At 44.3% G+C, this 23,238-nt stretch overlaps 2 protein-coding genes across 2 annotated transcripts in view; both read left to right on the plus strand.

Moving 5' to 3' along the window:
* Window positions 1–19,171, plus strand: part of LOC119464622 (glucose-6-phosphate isomerase-like) — a 31,431-nt gene extending 12,260 nt beyond the window's left edge. The window contains exons 8-15 of the mRNA XM_037725655.2: window positions 326–405; window positions 1,734–1,817; window positions 3,765–3,927; window positions 17,071–17,147; window positions 17,449–17,577; window positions 18,171–18,246; window positions 18,327–18,393; window positions 18,518–19,171. Coding sequence (XP_037581583.1) covers window positions 326–405; window positions 1,734–1,817; window positions 3,765–3,927; window positions 17,071–17,147; window positions 17,449–17,577; window positions 18,171–18,246; window positions 18,327–18,393; window positions 18,518–18,641 — 800 coding nt within the window. The 3' untranslated portion in view covers window positions 18,642–19,171. The remainder of the gene's footprint in view (window positions 1–325; window positions 406–1,733; window positions 1,818–3,764; window positions 3,928–17,070; window positions 17,148–17,448; window positions 17,578–18,170; window positions 18,247–18,326; window positions 18,394–18,517) is intronic.
* Window positions 1–23,238, plus strand: part of LOC119443965 (paraplegin-like) — a 389,278-nt gene that overhangs the window by 133,429 nt on the left and 232,611 nt on the right.

The raw sequence follows: 23,238 nt of genomic DNA on the forward strand, positions 1-23,238 counted from the left end.
AGCTCAATTTATCAGCACTCGAAGAATATCTACGTGTACTGGCATTTTGTATTTCAGCATTCTTTGTTGCATATGTGGTATCTTATGCACACTGTCATAACTGGCCTATAACATTCTGCTGTCAGGTGCTGGCGTGTCTACTGCCACATGTTGCATCTAAGGAACAGGGTATCTTTTGTTTTTGTTGTTGATCACTACCTGATAAATTGTCTGAGAGAGCAGTGCAGTGCACTCTATATACCAGTCTGGTTCGGTATTGCCAGGGTTGTGGGTACACTGTTCTGGTGCATGTCACATTTTGGCATCTATTTGTGATTGACTTCAGGTATGGACAACTTTGAGAAGCTACTGGGCGGTGCTCACTTTATGGACCAACATTTCCTGAAAGCTCCAGTGGAGGAAAATGTAGGTACTCAAATCTCTTTGTAACTACGCAGAGGACAAAATGATTTGCTACTGAGAACTAGTAGGTTTCTTGCAATGAAACTCGTCAATTAAACATTCATGTTTCTGCCACGTCTCGTGATTGTAAGTGGAATACTTAGCCTGTTTCTACTGTGTATTATGCAAAAATTGGTCCATAGTTCGATGCTGTGACCAGAGTTTACAAGAGACTTTTGCACGAATGGTATTAATGTGCTCAGCCCAGCTCATTTTATAAGTGATTGTGAGACCTAGCTGTCTAAATTTGTTTTTCAAAGCCACTAAGTTAATAAAATAATAAAATGAAATCGAAACTTCCTTCAAAATAATTCTCATCTGAACATATTTATTTTCATTTAAACTCGTTTACCCACCGGGGTAGCTCAGTAGCTATGGCACTGCGCTGCTGAGCATGTTTGATCCCGGCTGCAATGGCCAGCTTCCAATGGGGGTGGAAAGCAAGAACGCTTGTGTGCCGTGCATTGGGTGTACATTAAAGAGCCCCAGGTGGTCGAAATTAATCCAGAGCCCTCCACTACGGTGTCTCTCATAATCCACTGTGCAGTTTCGGGATGTGAAACCCAACAATTTAATCAATTTAAACTATATAACTTAAACTCATTTGCCATTCATGGCACCATGATTTCAAATTGGAGACACACTGATGCCTCTGTTCACAACTTTTCAAGGCATGTATAAAATGGCTTGATTCAAAAGTGTGAAATAATTGTTCTGCATGCGTTGAAGAAACGTGATACAGAAGAAAAAAGAAACTCAGAAAAAAATTTTTTTTGTAGTTGTCTTGGGTTTTTCTTGTATGTATACAGGTAAGCTAGCCTGCATGTCTTTGAATGGCCGTGAATATGAATCTGCTGCCATGGCCACGAGTGGCACTGGCTAACACTCCCAGGGTTAGATTGTGTACGTATGCATAAATACCCAAGAATGTGGACGGGGGACAGTCGTCGCCATAGCTCAATGGTAGACCATTGCATGCATAATCTGGAGGATGTGAGTTTGGCTCCTACCAGTAGCAACTTGTTTTTGTTTACCACTTCAATTTCCCCTTACTTTATCATTTCCCCGTTTTGATCAAAACAACAAATCATTTCCCCTATGCTTTCCTTGGCTTCATGATCTGTTGGGCTCATAATGCGATTTGCAAAAATCGAAACCCTCAGTCCCCCCCTCCTTTTTTTCCTGTTCATAAATATGAACGCAGTTTGAATACCTGCAATGGCTGCAGAATTTGCCATGAGGTTAGCGGAGGCTTTACTTAATGATATGGAATCATTTGCCACTGTTTTCAGATACCGATCATCCTTGCTGTGCTTGGATTCTGGTACCACAACTTTTTTGGAGCAGAGAGCCATGCCCTTTTGCCTTATGATCAGGTATTCAAACATTTGAACAACTGGGTTTTTCTTCTTTTTGCTTATTCCTCAAGTTTTTCATATTGCAGCCCAACTATCCTCAGTGCCATATGTTGGTGTAAACCCATACCAAATGAGGAGTGGTGTAGGAAGAAAACTACAAGTAAAAGCTCTGAGCAACCTGCTGTGGTCGCTTAGTGGCTATGGCATTCTGCTGCTGAGCATGAGGTTGCTGGTTTGATTCCCGGCCACCGCGGCCGGAATTCGACGGGAGTGAAATGCAAAAATGCTTGTGTTTAGGTGTATCTTAAAGAACACCAGGTTTTCGAAATTAATCTGGAGCCGTCAACTGCAGTGTCCCTTATATCCCACTGTGTAGTTTCAGAGGTGTAACCCTACGATCTAATTTAAGTCCTTTAAGACCTCTAAGCAGAAGAGGGGGAGCCCAGGAAGCTTCATGCCCAAAACCAGCTTTAACAGGATTAGCTTATGTGAGAAAAACAGCAGAAGGTGCCATGTTATGGCTTGTCATGGAATAGAATTTAGTGCTCACCTGTGGAGTTCTGTAGCCCTAATGGGACTTGAAAGATGAAAGGGAGGACACATTGCCTGGAATGTTGGTTTGTTGCTTTCAAGACCATTAACCATGAATAGCTCAGTGAAAATGTGGTGGCCAATCAGGAGCGAGAAGGGTTTGCCATTTGTCCACTGCTGGTCCTGCTGTGCACAACACTGGTTTAAAGGTTCCCTGAAAAAATAACATAGTCCACAGATAGCATTCGCTGCTGTGAACATCTCAGCCAAATTTTGCTGTCGTATGCAGTGCATGGAGATCGCAAGTGGAGCGCGAAGTCACCTTTCTTTCAAACGCTCTCTTTTAAACAGAAGCCTGCTCCTCACTCTCTTCTGGATGCTTTAGTTCGTAATAAAGTGGATTCCCATACGCGGCTGCTATTGGTAGCTGCGGTGGGCTACGCAGCCACGGCCTCCGCGAGGTGCTGCCACGACTCCACTGGCTAAGTGCACTGCGAAGAAGCATGTAGTCTTAGTTGCCTCAGCCATCAGCCACCGCTATCTGGTGATTGCCACCTTCTTTAATGTGACAGTTCTTTGTTTTAAAGGTAGGAAAATCTCTTTTTGGGCTTCTGGCAGAGATACATCATCTGCGGCAAAGAGAAAGAAGCACTGCCAGTGGTCAGACTTTTTCCAGACAGTTGAGTTTGTCCAGCATTGTGAGTGACGACTCTGGAAAGCCAATGATGGCCATTGCTGAAAAGCTCCAGGTGGCAAAATCATGTTAGGTTGTCTGTGCAGTAGGACATTAAGTTCAAGCTCTACGTGATGGATTCCCTTGTTCCCATTTACTTTGGCACAGCAGCCATAAGAACTGCTGTGCCCCCCCCCCCCCCCCTCCCCCCCAAAAAAGCACTTTGCTTGCACAACTGAAGTGCAACCGGCTGCAAACTGGAAACTTCTATGATCATGCCACCCTCAATGTGTGACATCCTAGTCCTCTAGATTTCTACAACCTAGGTTACTGTCTGGGAGATCACTAAAGGGAGACTGACAGACAGCCTCATAATATTAGTCTAATGTTAAATATTAAATGCTGCTGTTTAGGATGCAGTGGCCAACATGAACTACCACCACCTGTACTGAGCATGCATCTGTTCTTGAAGCCACATTCAGTCAGTTATTGAAGCTGAAGGCAGTTTTAATAAACAGTCTTAAAATGGCAGTAAAACAAGCAGTGTGTAGCAAAAATATTTAATTTTGTTGGTGTTCTTGTTGCTTTTCCTGCAGTCATATTCTTAAATACGTATTTCGCACATCTTTTATAAAGCAGTGACTTCTCTTATTTCTTTTGAATGCTTGCTTGCACATTTTCTAGATAGGATTATTAGGATTGCAATTTTTTAATGAATAGATTACTGTGCCAGATTCTGATGTAATCTATCTTCTTTTCAGTACATGCACAGATTTGCAGCCTACTTTCAGCAGGGTGACATGGAGTCTAATGGCAAATACATTACGCGGAGTGGAAAGAGAGTAGCATATACAACTGGACCCATTGTCTGGGGTGAACCTGGCACCAATGGGCAGCATGCTTTCTACCAACTTATTCATCAGGGTACGTAAGTGCCTTGTGAAAAATCGCATTGTAGGAATATTGAAGGCTGACTCTACTGGTGTCAGTTTATGGTAATTAAGAAACTAAAAAACACACTTGCATGAAATGCTTATTGGCATCTGTTGTGCTCTTGGTGCTGTTGGACTGAAGCCATGATGAAATCGTTATGGTGAGGGCACCTATTTACTCTTTCATTACTGCTAGAAGTGTGCTCATTTTCAGTGCTTTCATGCTTCAACGTTTTATTTCAAGACATAGTAGTCGCAACATATAGTGCGATAGATAAAATTATGGCCTGATAATTGGTGTGTTTTGAATAAATTAAAACAGTAATAATTGCTCAAACATTTTAGAATTCTTATGTGAAACTTCAAAGCACCTCAAGGAACACGACTCAAAGTAATAATTTGCTGTTTTTAGTATAAGTACTGAGAGCAGAAAAAATCTGAAATGTACGAAATATCCAGCTGGCTCCTAGTTCCCAAGTTTTGCAAGACGGATCACAAAAATAAATTATGAAGCTTTTTGGTGTCAATACTAGCCATAGTGATCCCGATGCTATGTGGGAAAGCCGTAGCTTTGCAAATGTGAAAACGAGTAAGCTTCTATTCTACGGGGAGCATTTGTTTTTACTTATTTCAGCAGGCATATATTTCGTTTTTGACGGCATTAGGCTCGCGAAACAATGCTTGTCAGGTCAGGGAGCATGCAGAAGCCTCCTCATACTTGATTGGTGCATTCAATCAGCTTTTCTGTGCAAGCAAGGAGGTCTAGTGTGTGTTCAACTGACACTGGAGTCTCTACATGCTTCGTTCAGTTCCATTACAGTGCTGCAAATTAATGTGGAGTGTTGCACAATATTGTACAATAATAAATAAGGGCACTTCCCCAGGCAATGTTCAAAACGTAAGAGATTAAACTGCTAGTCAAGCTTCAGTTGAAGGTTGGTCTGAAATCGACTGCATGCTCTTGTGTGAGTGAAAACCCCACACAATGGAAAGGATTGCTCGTAATAATTTGTACATACACAGTAGAAACGCTGATGGATAAAAGCAACCTGCGGCAGGAAAAATAAAGTTGCACTTTATATTAGTCGGAACACAACTATCAAAATAACACACTCATGAGCATCTGCCATTGTTTGACACATGGTTAAAACAGCCTATACGTCGGATTGGAAAATTAGACTACCTGAGAAAAGCTTCTTTTTTTTTTTTACTGCAGCTGCCACTTAAAAATTATGTTGCTGAGTCGACCAAAGCGCCAATTTTGCGTTGCCTTCTTGAGGAAGTGCTAGGAGTGCTGGAAGCCAGCTTCAACGATACCTCTAGTTTTATTATTGCGCTAGCAATTATACATATAAACACTCCAGACACATTTTAGTCGTTGCCGTGATGTTCTGCATAAAGTCCAAGTGTGATAACATCCTAGCCGCGCACCGTATGCTGTAGGTGCGATATAAAGCATGCGAGGGTGAGCCGAGGATGGCGGCTTGACCTCGCACGTGCAAGGGAGGAAGGCGGGGGGAAGCACGGTGTCTTCCACCACGCGCAAGGCAGTGAGGTGAAGGGGTTTCCTACTCAGGCAGTGGCTGCGTATGATGCGGCTGAAAGCGGCCACGCGAGCCCCATCTTGAAAGCAATCTGCGATGAGTAGAGTCAGCTGTGCGGGCTTTATCTTGAAGGTGATCTGCGGTGGGTACAGAGTCTATAGTCCGATACAACTTAAGAAGGCAGGAAAGGCCCCGCCCAGATGACTGAAGCGTGGTAGCTGATTGCCTCCGCGACTAAAGAAATAGTCTCACTGATGCGACTCGGCCCAGCTCAAAGCGCAGGCTGCCATATTCACCGCCGGCGGGGTCACCGGCCGTCCGGCTCATGATGCAAGTCTAGAATGACCGCCCATTGGTGGAGGTTCGTTTGCATCCGCCTTTGAAGGGCAAATGCCGCTGCCTTGTAAAGTTGTATCAGACTATAGGTGCACCGAGGGCTCATAGCTTTGTGTGCGCTATGTTCTCGCCGCTTAGTTCGTGTTGCAGCGAGAGGCAGCACGAAGGTCAATTCGCTCGCTGCTGCTGCTGCTGCTGCACTTCCTCACTCCAGTGTTTTGACTGCGAGTGTGGGTGGTCATCGAGTGAGATGTGTTTCTGTTTGTCTGTGTACGTGTGACACCATGCTTGTTAATTTAGTTAGTAAACGAATGTTTACGAGTTTATAGGGCCGATAAAACTAATGTCCTTACACCGTGTAGCTGTCTACTAATTTGCTATCGCAATCGATGCTTCACCTTTCAGGCAATACTGCAACTTTTTTTTTCCGGACTCGCCAATCTGCCACAAACGGTTAAATCTAACAAATACAGTGTAGACCGCTTATAACGTAAGTCGCCGGAGTCGCGATATCCGCACTATAAGCGGTACCGCACTATTACCAAAGCAAAAATTTTCAAGGCCTGCACATATGCAAAACATGTGCACCAAGCCACCACGCATATGCGACAGTCGAGGAATGCGGCTTGAACGTTTGCATTCAATTTACAGTCGAATCTCGTTAATTCGAACGACATCACGTGGCGGTGCCTCCGACCGGCATTGCTCCGGCACCGCCAGAGAGTAAAAGCTTAGGAGAGACCCCTCAATGTCGCGCGCGAAAAAACAAAAAAAAAAAGAAAGAAAAAAAAAAAACGCGGCGGAAATCTCACCCTCTCTCAAATGGCAAAGTCGCCGATTCTGCATTGCGCCAGAACATGCTGGCGCCGGGTCGGCTGGAGCGGCGGCGCCTTCACGGCGGCGCGCGCGCACGGTGACAGTCGAAAGTGAGGGAGCTACGAGGGAGGGCAAGGGGAGCCACCGAAGCGGCGGAGTTGCCGAGGCGAAATCCGCTTCCCTGCCGCCCTCCTCCCTCACATTCCACGGTCTCCGCGTGCGCCCTTCGCCGTTCTGTGCCGGCGCCGCCCGCTCCCTGAAGTTTCGTTTACTGCCGTTATCGTGAAGCGAGCGTTGGCCGGCGTTGGCAGTTTTGTGGCCCTCGCTTGCTATGTGCGCCATGATATTTCACGACTCGCACTCAAGATTCTGGTTTCAGCCTCCCCGGCTATTCGTTCGCACCACGTGCCCTTATCCTCCACTTCGTCTCTCTTTCTTGCTCGAGCACTCCTTGGGGCACCCGTTTGAGGGGAGCATTCGCCGTCTCCGCTGGCTTACGTACTCCCAGGCAGCCGCACTGTAACCGGTATTTCGTTTCTCGCCACTGCACTATAAGAGATATGTGTATACATGGAGTGCTATGGAAAAATTAACGGGAGTCTGAAAAGACTGCACTATATCCGGTCCTGCACTTTAAGCGGTTACGTTATGAGTGGTCTGTACTGTAGTTAAGGTTCGGCCGTCGGTACATGGCGTTGGTACGGTGCATTTCAATGGAAATGTTTAACAGCGCACAGTAAAACTGTCGATCAAATTGATTGATTTCTATAGGCACAGTAATGAAAGAATTAAATGAAATAAATTTTCAGAACGTTCACTTTGACCAATGTGAAAAGATACGTACAGTATAGACCACTTATAACGTAACCGCTTATATGCAGGACCGAATATAGTGCGGTCTTTTCAGACTCCCGTTAATTTTCCCATAGCACTCCATGTATACACTATCGCTTATAGTGCAGTTGCGGGAAACGAAATACTGGTTACAGTGCGGCTGCCTGGGAGTACGGAAGTCAGCGGAGACGGCGAACGCTCCCCTCAAACGGGCGCCCCAAGCGGCTCGAGGAAGAAAGAGACGAAGTGGAGGAGAAGGGCACGTGGTGCAAACGAACAGCCAGTGAGGCTGTAACCAGAATCTTAAGTGCGAGTCGTGAAATATCACGGCGCGCATAGCGAGTGAAAGCCACGAAACGGCCAACGCTCGCTTCACGGTAACGGCAGTAAACGAAACTTCAGCGAGCAAGCGGGCGGCGCCGGCACGGCATGGCGAAGGGCGCCCCTGAAGAATTTGGAATGTGAGGGAGGAGGGCGGCAGGGAAGTGGATTTCGCCTCGGCAACTCTGCCGCTTCGGTGGCTCCCCTCGCCCTCCCTCGTAGCTCTCCCACTTTCAACTGTCACCGTGCGCGCCCGCCGCCGTGCAGGCGTGGCTACCGCCGGCCTGGCGCCAGGTCCCCGAAGTTTAGTTTTCTGCCGTTATCAGGAAGCTGGCGTTTGCCGGCGTGGGTAGTTTTGTTGGCCGGCCTGGGACAGCGCCGCTGCTTCCCTTTGCGCCGTAGCCGCAGCCTGCAAGGTCAACACGTGACTAGAAAGTAGAGGAAGCATAAAGGAGAAAGAAGGGTTCACTGCCATTTTCTACGCGTGGCTACGGTAGCGTGGCTGAGATGTCAGCACGTACACGCATGTTCCGGCGCAACGCAGAATCGGCGACCTTGCCATTTGAGAGAGGGTGAAATGTCCGCCACATTTTTTTTTTTTTTCGTTTTGGTTTGTTCGCGCGAGACATTGAGGGGTCTCCCCTAAGCTTTTACTCTATGGCGGTGCTGGAGCAATGCCGGTCGGAGGCGCCGCCGCGTGATTTGGTTCGAATTGACGAGATTCGACTGTAAATTGAATGCAAACGTTCTAGCCGCATTCATCGACTGTCGCATACACGTAGCGGCTCGGTGCACATGTTTTGCATATGTGCGGGCCTTGAAAATTGTTGCTTTGGTTATAGTGCGGTACCGCTTATAGTGCGGATATTCGCGACTCCGGCGGCTTACGTTATAAGCGGTCTACAGTGTATTATCAAGGAAAGTTCAGCATCTGTGTAGATGCAACAGCCTGTAAATGCAGCGCTATGTAATAGTGTTTTCATTTATTGCATACATTTGCCTGAAAACTGCTTCTTTAAGCTCTGTGTGTTCGACATTTTGAACCTATGTACTTAAAGGGACAAAGTAAACTCGCCAAATAGCAGCAGCATGTGTGACTGTACTTCAGATTTGCTTGTGTTTATGCTGGATCAACTTATTCTGAACTCTGCCAAAATATCTAAATACATGCATAGCCCTAAGCAACGGTGTTTGCTGAATGGTACTGTCCTGCACTGCCATGCTTTGCAACAGGTGTGCTTGAGCAACACAGTATGCATCTTCAGGTGCAATATTTAACCATTCAAATGCCCATTTGTTCCTCAGCTGAAGTGTGTGCCCACAGCACTGCAAGGTGCATATAAAATGATGTAGACGTGGCATTGGATTAGTATAACATTTCATAATACTATACAAACCTTGAAAGTGGCATCCTATGTTTCTTGTTCATAATTTGCATGAACATTCTCTAGAAGTTGTACCAACGTTGCTTTAGATATCTCTCAAAGCTTCTGCTACTCAGCACGATGTCATGTAGCCATGACGCTGCATTATGACATTTCATAATTTACAATCCTTGAAAGTGGTCTCGTGTTTCTTGCTTAGAACTTGTAAGAGCATTCTCTAGAAGTTGGAAGAATGTTGCTTTAGACATTTCTCAAAGCTTCTGCTACTCAGCATGATGTCAAGAGTTTGATTTCCGGCCCCAGCAGCCATATTCAAATGGCAGTTGAATGCAAAAACACTTCTGTACTATGCTTTGGAAGCACATTACAGAACCCCAGCTGGTCAAAATTAATCCAGAGCTACCCCCAGCTGTGAAGTACTACAGCGTCTCACACAGTTTACTGTGCAGCTTTGTGACATTAGACAGCACAATTTTTATCCCTCAAAGCACTTATCGGAAGAACTGAGGAAGAAACAACATGCATGCCAGATTTTTCCAGTTATTCCAGTACCAGAGATTTCCAGTACAGTGCAGCACAAATAAGGATGTCATTTCGTCGGTAACACATTACACACTAGTTCTGTGGGTCAAGCCTACCGTAATGTGTAAGCAGATTAATCACTCAGTATTCATTACATTCTAAATTAATCACTTTAGTGATCATGCTACTTAAGGTTGGCGCTCAAGGCATGCCCAGTTAGGTATCTGAAAACTGGCGCCAGTTTTGAGATATACTACGTTGCAAACTTCTGGCAAAACGTGTAAACGTTCCACTTATTTTCTCACCAAGGCTTCTTTCTTTATGCACTGTGGTATATGTGGAATGCCAATGTATTTTGTGGTGGAGCTTGAGGACAAATATCTCGAAAGTGGTGGCAGTTTTGGAATTCCTACAAAGTGGACATACCTTGAGCATTGACTGGTTGTACTTCTGCAGTTATAATGTGTGCCCTAAAGCAGATAATTAAAATTTTCATATGTAAAATTAGAACTGATCAGAGATTACTGCAGAATTTTATTGGCAGAGCAATCATGTGTACCTTTGTTTGTGCGAAACACAAGGATGTTATACAAGATGTACCATTTCAGCACCTTTATGCACAGAAAACATGTATAAGCATATTGGAACATCTCTCAGAGCTTCATCTAACATGTTTAGCACCATTAAAACATTTCCAGCTCCTTAAATTAAGGTAAGGAAATAACTTTGCATAACTTCTGCGTGTCACTCTTTTCTCAAAGGAGTCCTGAACCAACCCTTGGGTTTGGTGAAAGAACAGTCTGCGGGTAGAGTATGCTGCTGTGAACTTCTCAGCCAAATTTTGCAGTTGTGCACAGCACGTGGAGCTCGCAAGCGGAGCGCAGAGTCACCTTTCTCTCAAACGTTTTCTTTTCAACAGAAGCCTGCTTCTCACTCTTTTCTGGACGCTTTAGTTAATAATATAGTACAGTCGAATCTCGTTAATTCGAACACGCCTAATTCGAACTGCAGGTTTATTCGAACTGACGCTGTGGTCCCGTCAAAGTTATGTGTATTTCAATGGGCGAAAACGCTCGGTAATTCGAACGCAAAAGCATTTACGACGGTTAATTTGAACATACCGCGGACCGACACTGCTCTCAGCAGCGTGCCAAATTATGCAGCGGCGCCTCCGACTGGCATTGCTCCGACACTGCCATAGTGCAAAAGCTTTGGACAGACCCCTTAATGCAGCGGCGGAGGCCCCAGTCCGGCAAACGCTCGCTTCCCGATAGCGGCAGAAAACGAAACTTCAGGGAGTGGGCTATGCTGGCGCTGGCACGGGGGCGGCGGGGAGGGCGCGCGCGGAGACCGTCGAAGGTGAGGGAGCTGCGCGGGAGTTGGGAGAGAGGGCGACCCAGTCCGGCAAACGCTCGCTTCCTGATAACGGCAGAAAACGAAACTTCAGGGAGCGGGCTATGCTGGCGCCGGGGCGGCACCGGCACGGCGGCGGAGGCGGGCGCGCACGGAGCCCGTCGAAGGTGAGGGAGCTGTGAGGGAGTTGGGAGAGAGGGCGAGGGGAGCCACCGCAGCCACTCCCACCGAAGCGGCGGAGCTGCCGAGGCCAAATCCGCTTCCCTCCCACCCTCCTCCCTCACATTCCACAGTGTCCGCGCGTGCCCGCCATGCCGGCGCCGTCCGCTCCCCAAGTTTCTTTATCTGCCGTTATCTGGAACCGAGCGTTGGCCGGCGTGGGCAGTTGCGCTCTTTATGCGCTTGCGCGCCGCGATAGTTCACGACTCGCACCGTTCGTGCATCATGCTATGGTGCTCGAATACTTCAAAAATATGGCCTTCCTTTAATTCTAACAAATTTTCGAGCCCCTTCGAGTTCGAATTATCGAGATTCGACTGTAGCAGATTCCCATGCATGGCTGATATTGGCCAATCAATGCAAGAAGGATGTTTGGGTCACTGTCCTTCTTCCTGCTGTTACTGTGTATATTTATTGACGAAGTTTAATGAAGACGTTGAAGTAAGCAAAAATTTGCTTTCGATTTTCTATAATAATTGTGTACTTTCGCAAGAAGCCTACTATCATCTGCTCACACTCGACCACGGCTGCCTGTGTAGGAATTAAACTTTGGCCTCCCTGCTTATCGGTGTTGAAGTCATTGGGTCTCGCTAATTTCGTCTAGTTTCGAACGCTCAACTAGCATCGAACCACGCGGAAGTTAACGTCAGACCACACGCATGCTTGCTTGCCACCGCGTGCTCACTCCTGGCCTCTCCTGGTTAGATGCCTTGGCAGACTATTGATAGCGCTTCAATGTGCACAAGTTGGATGTGGCTACTATTCGTTGGTCAAGCTGGTGAAGGACAAAGCTGGTCTGCACCACGTAGCGTGGTCAGACTGGAGCATATGAGCGCGAGCATGCACTCAAACCCTGTCGTGCATGAAGCAAGCGCTGTGCATATGCATTATAGATGCATGTAGCTGTGGTCTGCTACGTAGCGTAGGTATTGTATTTACTCGATTGTAACGCGAGGGGCGACTTTTCATTGCATCCATCAAGAAAAAATAAAACCGCGAAAGTAACGCGAGGGGTGACTTATAGGTTGCGTCCAGCAGGAAAAAAAAAGAAAAAGAAAACCACTGAAGTAACGTGAGACCATCGGATGCATGAAAAAGTCGCAGTTTCGCCCGAAAGGCAAAACATCAATTGCGATAGCAAATTAGTAGAGAGCTATACGGAGTAAGGATAGTAGCTTTATTGGCTGCATAAACTTGGACACATTCGCTTACTAACTGAAATACATGGATAGATCACACTCGATGACCGCAGACAACCACTGTCAAAACGCTAGCCCGCAGCCGCGCAAAGTACAAGTACGCAGAGTAGAAGCCGCACCCCGTCTCCCGCGCTGCCTTCCTGCTTTCCACCTTTCGCGTGGGTTATTGAGTCGCCAGTTCCCCTTGCGCCCTGTCACGAGATAAGCATTTGGTGCCGCGGCTAGACGTTGCCTCTCCTCCCACCCTCCCATTCTCCTACGGCCTTTCGCAAGATGGAGATGTTGCGTTTGCTTGTTCACTTGTTGATTAGAATTGGGTGCATCATTGAACTTTTTTAGACAACTTGAATTTCGGTATTCGATTGTAACGCGAGGATCAACTTCAGGTAGCTAAAGTCTGGAAAAAAACTTGCGTTACAATTGAGCTGCAGTACCCTGCGGCCGCCACAAGGTACTGCGGCTCACTGAGGACATCCACGTTCGGCTTACATTTAGCGCGTCGTAGGCGCCAAAATTGGAAGTAGTGGCATCTACGTTAGCATCCAAAATCAAATTTGAACTGTGTGCCATGATGACGTTCAGTAGACGGAGCGTTGTGGGCATGCCCCGCTCCCTCATAGCCTTTGCAATACAAATCATTGAAGGAGTGGATGCACCGCGAACGCTGTGTTTGAGTGCCAATAACTCTGCTTCTGCTGAATGCATTGAAGTTCTTTTTGCGGAAAATTATTTCTGAAATAGCGTATTTTAACTTCAGATGGATTTCTCCACTTAGATAAAAAGTGGTTCAGGGCCCTTTTAAATGAATTCAAAATTATAGTTAACTGAATTTAACTACATGGGAAAATATATTTTCCTTTGCAATGTAGGTATTCCGATTCTTACCACTGCACCGCGGCACTTCCGCTGAAGTGATGGATTGTACACCTCATTCCAGGATGGATCATAAGAGGAAAACGCTGTCACTGCCAGTGGCGTAGCCGGGGGGGGGGGCTGATGGGGCTTCAGCCCCTCCAGAAATGTTTTCGTGCTGGCATGCACCGCTGACCATAACTACCACCGATGCCGGGAATCATTCTGGATTTTGTCTACAATGTCTTTTTTACGCTCAAAAAGACATTTTGGCACGAACGTTGCGTATTCGGGCTGGGTTTCGTGGCAACGCCCTTGCACCTGGAGTCACGTAACACATGGAGCCCCATCCAAGCACAAACTTTCAAGGGCTTTTCGATAGCGAGCGGGCGCGTTGCGGCATCTCGCAGCGGCCGCGGAATCTACGGAGCGCATGGATTTCAATTGCGAAACTTTATGGGTATAAAGTTCTCATAAACTTTTGACGCGAAAGGTGCACTGACATTTCCAAAGACGTGCTTTAAGAGATTTTCAATTCTGGAACTTTATGGGGTTAATGTTCTTATTAACTTGGGCCAACATGCGCGCACTGGAGCCCTCGTGTCCAAGTCGTTCCAGAAATGGAAGCACGCGCTCGCAATCTTCCACACGCATGAAAATACTAAATATCACCGTGACTGTCAGCTAGCAGCTGATAATTTTCTCCAAACATTTTCAGGAAGCGTGCCCAATGTGATCGATCAGCTGGACCAGGGCAGGCAAAGTAAAATATGAGAAAACAGAAGAAAGTAAACGGCCTATTATTGAGGAATTTTTTTTTTTTTTTTGCGGGCGACAAGGTCTGGCTCTCCGTGGCCACAGGGACAGTGGCCCTATGGATTTAAGCATAGCCCCCGCTGCAAATGCAGGTATTTTCAGAGCGCTTCTTCACATGTGGCTGATTGTGGAGATACATATCTGAAGAACCATTTGGAAAGTTGCCCCAGTAATGCCTCGTATTTAAGCCCAGATGCGCAAAACCAAATTATAGAAATTTGTCCATGTACTTAGATTTAGGTGCACGTTAAAGAACCCTAGGTGGTCCAAATTTCCGGAGTCCCCCACTACGGCGTGCCTCATAATCAGAACTGGTTTTGGCACGTAAAACCCCATAATTTAATTTTTTTATAGAAATTTGTGGTGAAATTATCAAAGAAAGCCTAGATGCAAAAGCAGGCTGCTTCTCCATACTTCCTAACGAAACGACGGACATCGCTGGAATCGAACAGCTTACTGTTTGTGCAAGGTACCTAAACAAGCATGCCAACGACATCGAGGGAGTGTTTTAGGTTTTAGCACCGGAATAGATGCCCATCTCTCATTGCCACTGCAGGTTCTATGTAAATGTGTAAATGGTGCTGCAGATTCTAGTCACGCTTCCAGTGACCACAGCCAGTGCAGAGAGAATATTTTTAACAAGAGTTTACTAACAAACTACTTACGCTCTACAATGTCTGTGGAACGCATGGTTAGGCTGGCGCTTCTATACACCCACAGAGACGTAGGCATCAACGTTTCCGAAGTCATTGACCGCTTCGCTCAACTTCCCCGCCGAGAGAAGGTTGTCTTTTAGATATCAAAGCAGCAAAAATCAATGCAAGTAAAAAGCTGTGTTCCTTCAGGTCCATAAGCTTTTAATTATGAAAACCTATGACTGTTCATTAGCTTTTAAAACCGCAGAAATTTTCGCCGTTTATTCTAGCAGTTAGCATCATGATCAAAATTATCATGCGAATACGAAAATTATGAGGACATCAATAACCAATTTTGACCGACCTTGCTCATTGAAAGCCCGGCCCACGCGGCGTTTGCCAAAAACACACTCTGATATTGGGTAGTTCAACTTGCCTCTGTGGCAACTTGCATCTGTGGCTTTCGTTTGTCCTTTTCTTTCCTTTTTAGCTACCTGCTTTTATTTCTTTTTTGAAACGAAGCAATACCCTCCTTTAATTCTGGGTGCAGAATAATTGTTGGCGCTATGCAGGCAGTTAAGTTACACATTTTCGTACTGATTTCTCCATTATTCCTCTATTATTCTACCCATATGGCACTGTCGCGACCGCCGCATGGCCCGAGTACATATCACAATTTCTGCGATCATAGTTTCGTTCTTGCCTGAATCATCTGTCTTTCTGTGCGCAAAGTTTACTATCGGTGACTGTGCTACATGTTTATTTGTCTTGTTTGACGCATTATATACAGTGACGTTTGCTTAAATACGTAGTTTTATTGGAGACTTAGACGTATATTTAAATATCTTGTGGCAAGGTTTTGTGTATACAAGCAGTGAACTTTGTTTCCGGCGACTCTTTTTTGCCCTTTAGCGAGTTGTATCTTCGCATTTCTAATGTATATTTTGCAGAACTCCTACTTTTTATTTGTACTCACTGTTGCGAGTATAATCTCGGTGTAATTACAATACACGACCGGTTACAGCTGCTCCTGCGCAATCTATTGCAACGAGGGACAGCGTCAGTGAGGTTTTTTCCTGGCCGTTGCATATGTATAAAAATGTAAACAAGGTTCTTGAATGACAAAGATTCATCAAAATATTCGTCCTCAATTTATTGATTTCATGGCCTTTACGTTTTTCATATCAGCTGAATGCACTGCTTTGCTGGTTTCGAACTGATATAGTTCTAAAGTTCATGTGATATTTTCTTTACTTATTAAATAGAAAAAAAAAAAAAAAACGCGGAAGAATTGATATCAGTTATTTCTGCCACAATTTTAGGGGCATACAATATATTCTTTTATGAAAAAATACATATTTTACTTGGCAGTGCATAGCGTTCAATAATTCGTTTGCAGCATCTAATATACAATGACATTGGCAATGCAGTTATTATTCATGCATTTGATATCCCTCAACAAATTCTATAAGGAGGAGGCGGGGCTGCAACCTGAGCCCCCCTCGAACAAAATTTCTGGCTATGCCACTGGTCACTGCTAAATGATGGTGTTAGAATGCAGAAGCTGAACATAAATGTTGAGTGTTGGAGGTGCTCAAACAGCATCAAGCTAAAATGTGTCTAAATCTCTAACTTCACATGAAGTTAAGATGCCTCATTGTGCACCCTATCTCTTAACATAAATCAGATCTTGTGCTCTCTCATTGTGTAAGCGGTTTTTGTGATTTCATTATGCACTCAGATTTTGCATCCTCATTGTACAACCACAGTTTTCACTCTTTCCTTGTGCTGTTGAATTTTGCAATTTCTTTATACAGCTATACTTAGTTCTTGTCATGCACCTGGATTTCACGCCCTCATCTTTCCTGCCATTACACCTCATTTGCATTAAATTCGCTTTATCTGTATTGCTATTTTTTTAAGAGTTACTTGGTCTTCATTGAAACACCAGTATGTAATATTCATTGTCAAGAACACTGCATTTCAGAAGGTACCTGTGCATTGGAGTCTGGCACAGTCATCATCATCATCCACGTCTTTGTCTACTGCAGGACCTCTTCTACTGATCTCGGATTACCCCTTCCTTTTATCAGCCCACTCCATCCTGTGCCTGTAAATTTCTTAAACTCATCATGCCACCTAATCCTAGTACTTGCATCTTTATTATGACTTCAGGCAATCTTTTTGCTTTGCACTCATGTATTCCGGCTTAGGTCAAAATATTCTGCAGTATAGAGCATAACTGCTTTGCACATTTATTAGGACCTTAGTCGTTGCAAAAATTAGTTCCTTCTTTTTTGTAGGCACTCGCCTGATTCCCTGTGACTTCATCGCACCGGTCAAAACTCACAACCCAATCAGTCACGGCACTCATCATGAGGCAAGTATTTCTGTGTGCTGTACCTTTATGAGCAAAGTTATGTGGACTTTGAATTCCACGAAATAGGTGAATTACAGTCACAGAATAGCTATGCACAGTGAAATTTCTATGCATTGTGGTGTTTCCACAGCTAAGTTTAGGCTACGCTTCTCATATAAGTTCCACAGTTTATATTCATTTCAGGAACCTGTGGTCCACATCCTTTCACTCATGGGTGCACATGCCAACACCTTGACAGTACCACTGAAGAAACAGTGAATGCCATTATTCTGACATGTCTCTCTTTTTTTTTTTTTTTTAGATTTTGTTGGCTAACTTCCTTGCTCAGCCAGAGGCTCTCATGAAAGGGAAGACAAAAGAAGAAGCGAAAGCCGAGTTGGAAAAAGCTGGAATGAGTAAAGATGTACTTGAAAAAATTCTTCCACACAAGGTAAGTTTGCCAAAAACAGTGGAAGGAGTCTATGCAAAACTGAGAGTGTGTCTGTTGTAATTGCTAATGAATTTTGCTGTATAAAATGAGGCAGAGGGTTATATTTAGAGCTGTGTTTTCACATGGAAAAACTTTGTGTTCAGTAACTTTAGCTTTTGCTTAACTCTGGCAATCTGGTAGCAGCATTCAGTGGTGTTGGACAGTTACTGCACCATATTAAGGTGTTAACTTGCATTACAAAGACATGCAAGATGAACAAAACCATTGAAGGAAAATGCCATGACCACCACTTGCGGAGGTAATCTTTAGGTTTTTTTTTTTTTTTTTTTTTTTGCCTGTTTGATAAATTTCAGTGGTGTGAACATAAAGCTGGCATTATGTGCAATAGCACACAGGAGGACAAACTTACCACACCCACTGGTGCAGTGCATGTACTCTTCACTGCCCTGCAACAACTTTTGCTATGGCAGCTTTATAAAATTGATGAATGAAACTTTACATGATGCATGCTTCAAAGGCATTGTATATGCTGTATGGATTCCTGCTGCTTCTGGGCTTTGTCATAACTTTTTTTTGTATCCCATCTTTTAAAGGTTTTTGAAGGCAACAGACCAACTAACTCGATTGTTGTTGACAAGATAACACCATTCAACTTAGGGATGCTGATTGGTAAGTGCATCAGCAATTCAAGTAGTACTTGTATTTGGCTTCCTTGAAAAATTCGTACAAAGATAATTTTTCATTTGCAGCAATGTATGAGCATAAGATCTTCACTCAAGGCATCATGTGGGACATCAACTCCTTTGATCAGTGGGGGTATGTCTCTCTTTGCACAGAATGCTCTACTAGTAGTTACGCATACACACACAAAAATAACATTGACTATGGTGTTTTGCTTCTGCTAAAAAATTATAACATTTTAAGTGATCTTGTTTTCCAGTGTTGAACTCGGGAAGCAACTGGCCAAAGCCATCCAGCCAGAGCTAAAAGGCAAGAATGAAGTGTCCACTCATGATTCATCGACAAATGGCTTGATCAACTTCATTAAGTCATTCAACCAGTAGCTCTTTGGTGGCTTGGTGGTATTAAATATACTTAATTATTTAAAGAAACATTTTCAGCTGAGCAGCATCTAACTTAATTTTCAATAAAAAGTGATCTGAAAGCTGTGAAAGGCATGTCAATGAAGCTTGCACTGAAAAAATCTTCCTGAGTATTCTAGCAAACATCTATCAAAAGAAATCGATGTATTGGGGAAACTTTTAGACATTATAATGAAGAAAGAAGAATATGTTTAGTAAGGTATTCAGAGAGCATGTTGCTTGAGTTATACTGCTCCAATAGCGAGTAGCTGCATTACTTCAATAAAGTGATTGCTCAGCATGTTCCATTTGTTTCTATTTAACCGATATCTTTTGCAATAGATCTGATGCAGGCAAATAGAGACAGGAATATATATGCCTAAGTTGTAGCCTATATTCTGCTGCGTTCTCTCTGTAGTTTTCTTTAGTAATTGTTGGAATTCATAGGTGTGTGTGTGTGTGTGTTGTACTCCTGTGGTGTACTTAAAGAAAATAAATGTCATGTTAGTCAACCTGTCTTGGATAAATTAATGGAGTAGATCAGGGAGTGAGACAAAGATTGGACTGCAATTGATCTTTAGTGGAATGCACAATGTACCAACTTGTGCTTTCTCTCTCGTTGGTGACCATATAGTTGTGGGCACTACAAGAGTATGCTTTAGGTAGCGAGCTAAATGCTTGTATTGCTTGAGACCAAAGGTGGGGAAGATGACACAAGGCTGAACCTCACATCAACCTCCAATCAAAATTGAGGACCTTACTTGGCCTCATCCCGTGAGGTTGAATTGCTGTCTGGAGACCTTGCCTCAACATTTGGTGGGCCTAACCAGGCTCGTGATAATGTAAAGCAATTCCATTCTGTATTCCAAATCCACCATTAGGCCTTCATTGTGGGTTAGTGGTGGATTTGGAAAAAGAACAGTGGGCGTAGTTTTACATTATCACGAACCAGGACCTCATGTGAAGCTTGGTATTTGATGTTGAAAGTTAACTTGTTCTTGGGCGAGTTGGTGATATTGTACCGCAAAAATTCGGAAAAGGAAAAAACCAGGGAAAGGAATGAGCAGACAGAAAGAAAAGCGCTACACTCACGACTGTTTATTCCGATGCCAACCATGCTACATATATGTACAGTGCAAACCTGCGGTAACAAGGGGTGGCAAAGCGCAGAACACTCCATCAACCGCAAGACTTTATCAATCACATTTCGACATCATATAAAGAAATTGAGGTTTGGCTGACACATTCTTGACCATTGATTCAGATATGAAAAGCTTCTAACAGTTCCTGCGCAGTTTTATTTTGCTTTTACCCAGCATCCTCACATCAGAAAACCGTGGTTCAGAGGCAAGATAGGCAAGGCGCTGAAAGATGCACACTCAAATCCTTCTTTAAACTGTTTGCATGGGATCATTTGGTCATTGATGCAGTGGCCAGTTTGCCCAACATAGGTTCTACCACAGCTTAGTGGAATTTGATATACCACTCCTATGGAACACTGCATGTAGCGGTTGACGTGCTTCGCTGCGCATCCCATGATTCGAGGGCAGAGGCACGCAAGTTTGTTTGGGTCGAAAAAAAATCTACACTCACTGGCTCATCAGAGTTAATTTATGTTGGGCAAGCACAGGTATGTCGTGGTTTGAACTAGATAAATATGGCCGTGCAGTACACACTGCTGCATGTCGGGGTACGCCAAAGCTTGTACATTTTACAGCAATATGGCTCACACAAAGCAGTGTGCCATCACTTAAGTTGATTGGACCAAGTTGTACAGCTTGTTGACATGGTATCTGAGTGTGTGTGAACATTGGGTATACGCGCGTTCTGCAGTATGCCCATAGTATAGGGCGTTGAGTCCAAGTACGGTGCCTACTAATTTCAAAGTACGCAGTGACTAGAAATTTTATAACTAACCTCAAATAATGAACACATTCTGTTTTGAAAAATAAATATACTCTGGCTTTCATTGTGAGTTAATCTATACACTACCGTATTTTCTGGTCTATAAGACGCACCCCCCTCAAAACGGCAGTTTTTCCAAAAAAAGAAAATGTATATAAGCCACACCGGTGTATAAGACGCACCTGTTCGTTCGGTAAGAGTTCTGCAAAGCATTGCAGAACTCTTATCAGCATTTTGACAGCGAAGCTGTTTAAGCCAGCCGTAATTTGTGGTGTGTAGCCGTGGTAGCCATAGCAACCCGGAGAAGGAGGAGACCGCGTGCATGCGCGCGTGGTCTCCTCCTCGCCAGGTTCCTGCCTTCCCGACCCCTGCCTCTCTTCTCTCCGCGGCGCGCTGAGCCAGGAGAAGAAAAAAAAAAAAACCAGGCAAGTTTGCATTCGGTTGCGCAAAGCTTAGGCATAGCGAAGCTTACTGGCTACTACTGCTAGGTATGAACGTGGTTGCTGCTAGATCTTAACTTGGTTTTACTTAACTACGCATGTAGGAAGGTATTTAGCGATAATTTTAGGAGGTACCTTCCCTTTCGCGACATTTCGCGTGACTAGCGCTGGACGCATCGGCGCCTGCGAGCGACAGCACTCCTGGCATGCTGCAAACGCAGGCAGGCTAACCAAGTTTGGTACAGTGCCAAGAACGCTCTCACTTGCCGATGCCGAACATGTTGGCGACATTTCCCGTGACTAGCACTGGATGCGTCGGTGCCTACGAGCGACAGCGTTCCTGGCATACCACAAACGTAGGCAGGCTAACCAAGGCTGGCACAGTGCCAAGAACGCTGCTGCTTGCCGACGCCGAACGCGTTGGAGGCTAGCTGCTCGATATCAATCGGCCAGCTTCGCTGTGTCTTGAGCTTTGTGCGGCCTAGTGCAAGCTTTTTAATCAGTCATCCTTTTGAGTTGTGCAGCATGAAATACAAATGCATGTTTGTCATGAAACAAGCCCACTTTGCGACTTTGAGATTTAGCACTGTAGCATGCTAAAGCAGCCATATTGTTTGACTCATCTGAGAAGGCATAGAATAACATATGCTTTTGTTTCATCACAGTATGCAGAGTGAAGAAAAGTTTCAAAGTTTGTTATACACTACTACTTAAACACCTTCTTAATGCATGTTGAATGAAGTGTCGTGCAGACCTTAAATTATGGGATTTTACGTGCCAAAACCAGTTCTGATTATGAGGCACACCGTAGTGGGGGACTCCGGAAATTTGGACCACCTGGAGTTCTTTAACGTGCACCTAAATCTAAGTACACGGGTGTTTTCGCATTTCGCCCCCATCTAAATGTGGCCGCCGTGGCCGGGATTCGATCCCGCGACCTCGTGCTCAGCAGCCCAACACCGTAGCCACTGAGCAACCACGGCGGGTGTCGTGCAGACCTTGCCAAGAAGTCTCCATGAAGACATTGACCATTCAGAATCTTTCATTCAGCAGAGCAGAGAGATGAAGACTTAATTCAGCAGCAATTAAAGTTTCAGCATTTGCAATTATATGTATGTAACAGCATTGTTTTTGTGTTTTGCTATGTGTATTATCTTTATCATCCCAAATTTGTAGAGGTAGCAATCGGATATAACATGCTGTTTCTGTGAATAAAGTACAAAATACAGTGACAAAGACGTGACAAGTGCCAGCTATTGAGCTTATTTCTTAAAGAACCACTTTTAACCACATCTTGCCAATACTATGTTAGCAAAGGATCACATGAAAAGATCACAGAGTCGTGACAAGATATTCATGGTACCTTGATGAATATCTTGTACAATATTGAAAGCAAACTAATGATTAGCCCTATAGTTCAATTTTTAATGTCTCCCATCTTTTAGATTAATACAATGTTTGCAATTTTCCAAGTTTCTGGTGCACTTGAAGTCACGAGGCATTGTGAATAATGGATTGCAAGCTTTCCGAGTACAATATCCTCTTCATCTTTTATCAAATTGACTGTTTTTTCCATTTTCTCCTGCCACTTTTCTCTTGGACATATCATGCAAAGTCTTTCTAACCTCACCCGTAGTTACACATGGAACTTCTGTTTTGTGTTCGCCACTACGTCCAATAATGGTCACATGACTGTTTTGGGTACTCGCTGTACAGTTCAAAATAGAATTCCTCTGCAGACCTTATTATATCGAATTGCTGATGAGTTTGCCCAGCTTGTTTTTTGTTCCTTCCAATGCCAAATGTTTTTCTTAGGGATTTCATGCTTTCCATCTTTTTTACTGTTTCCTCAATATTCCAGCATTATGATTTTGAATGACACTTATTTCCCTGTTGTTGATTTGCTTTGTCAGTTCAGCCAATTTGATCTGATCTCTGGAGTTAAATAATTTCATGACCTGTCGTTTCTTTATTAGGTCCTTTGTTATTGAGACAGCTTACCTGTTTGCTGTCTTACCTCTAACTTTGAATGTAGCATCTGAAATTTTTAATCAGGGTCTCATTCATTATTTCTAGGCTATCTTTGTCCTCCTGTTCAAAAGCTTCATAGTTCTTCGCGAGCACTAGCATGAATTCATCTGTTTTTCCCTTGACTGCTACTAAGTTGGCCTATTTCTCCATAATTTTTCTCTTTCCCTCTTCAAATTTAGGGCTATTCTGGACTTCACTAACTA

This window comes from Dermacentor silvarum, chromosome 1, assembly GCF_013339745.2.
Source record: "Dermacentor silvarum isolate Dsil-2018 chromosome 1, BIME_Dsil_1.4, whole genome shotgun sequence".
In the NCBI taxonomy this organism is placed as follows: Eukaryota; Metazoa; Arthropoda; class Arachnida; order Ixodida; family Ixodidae; genus Dermacentor; species Dermacentor silvarum.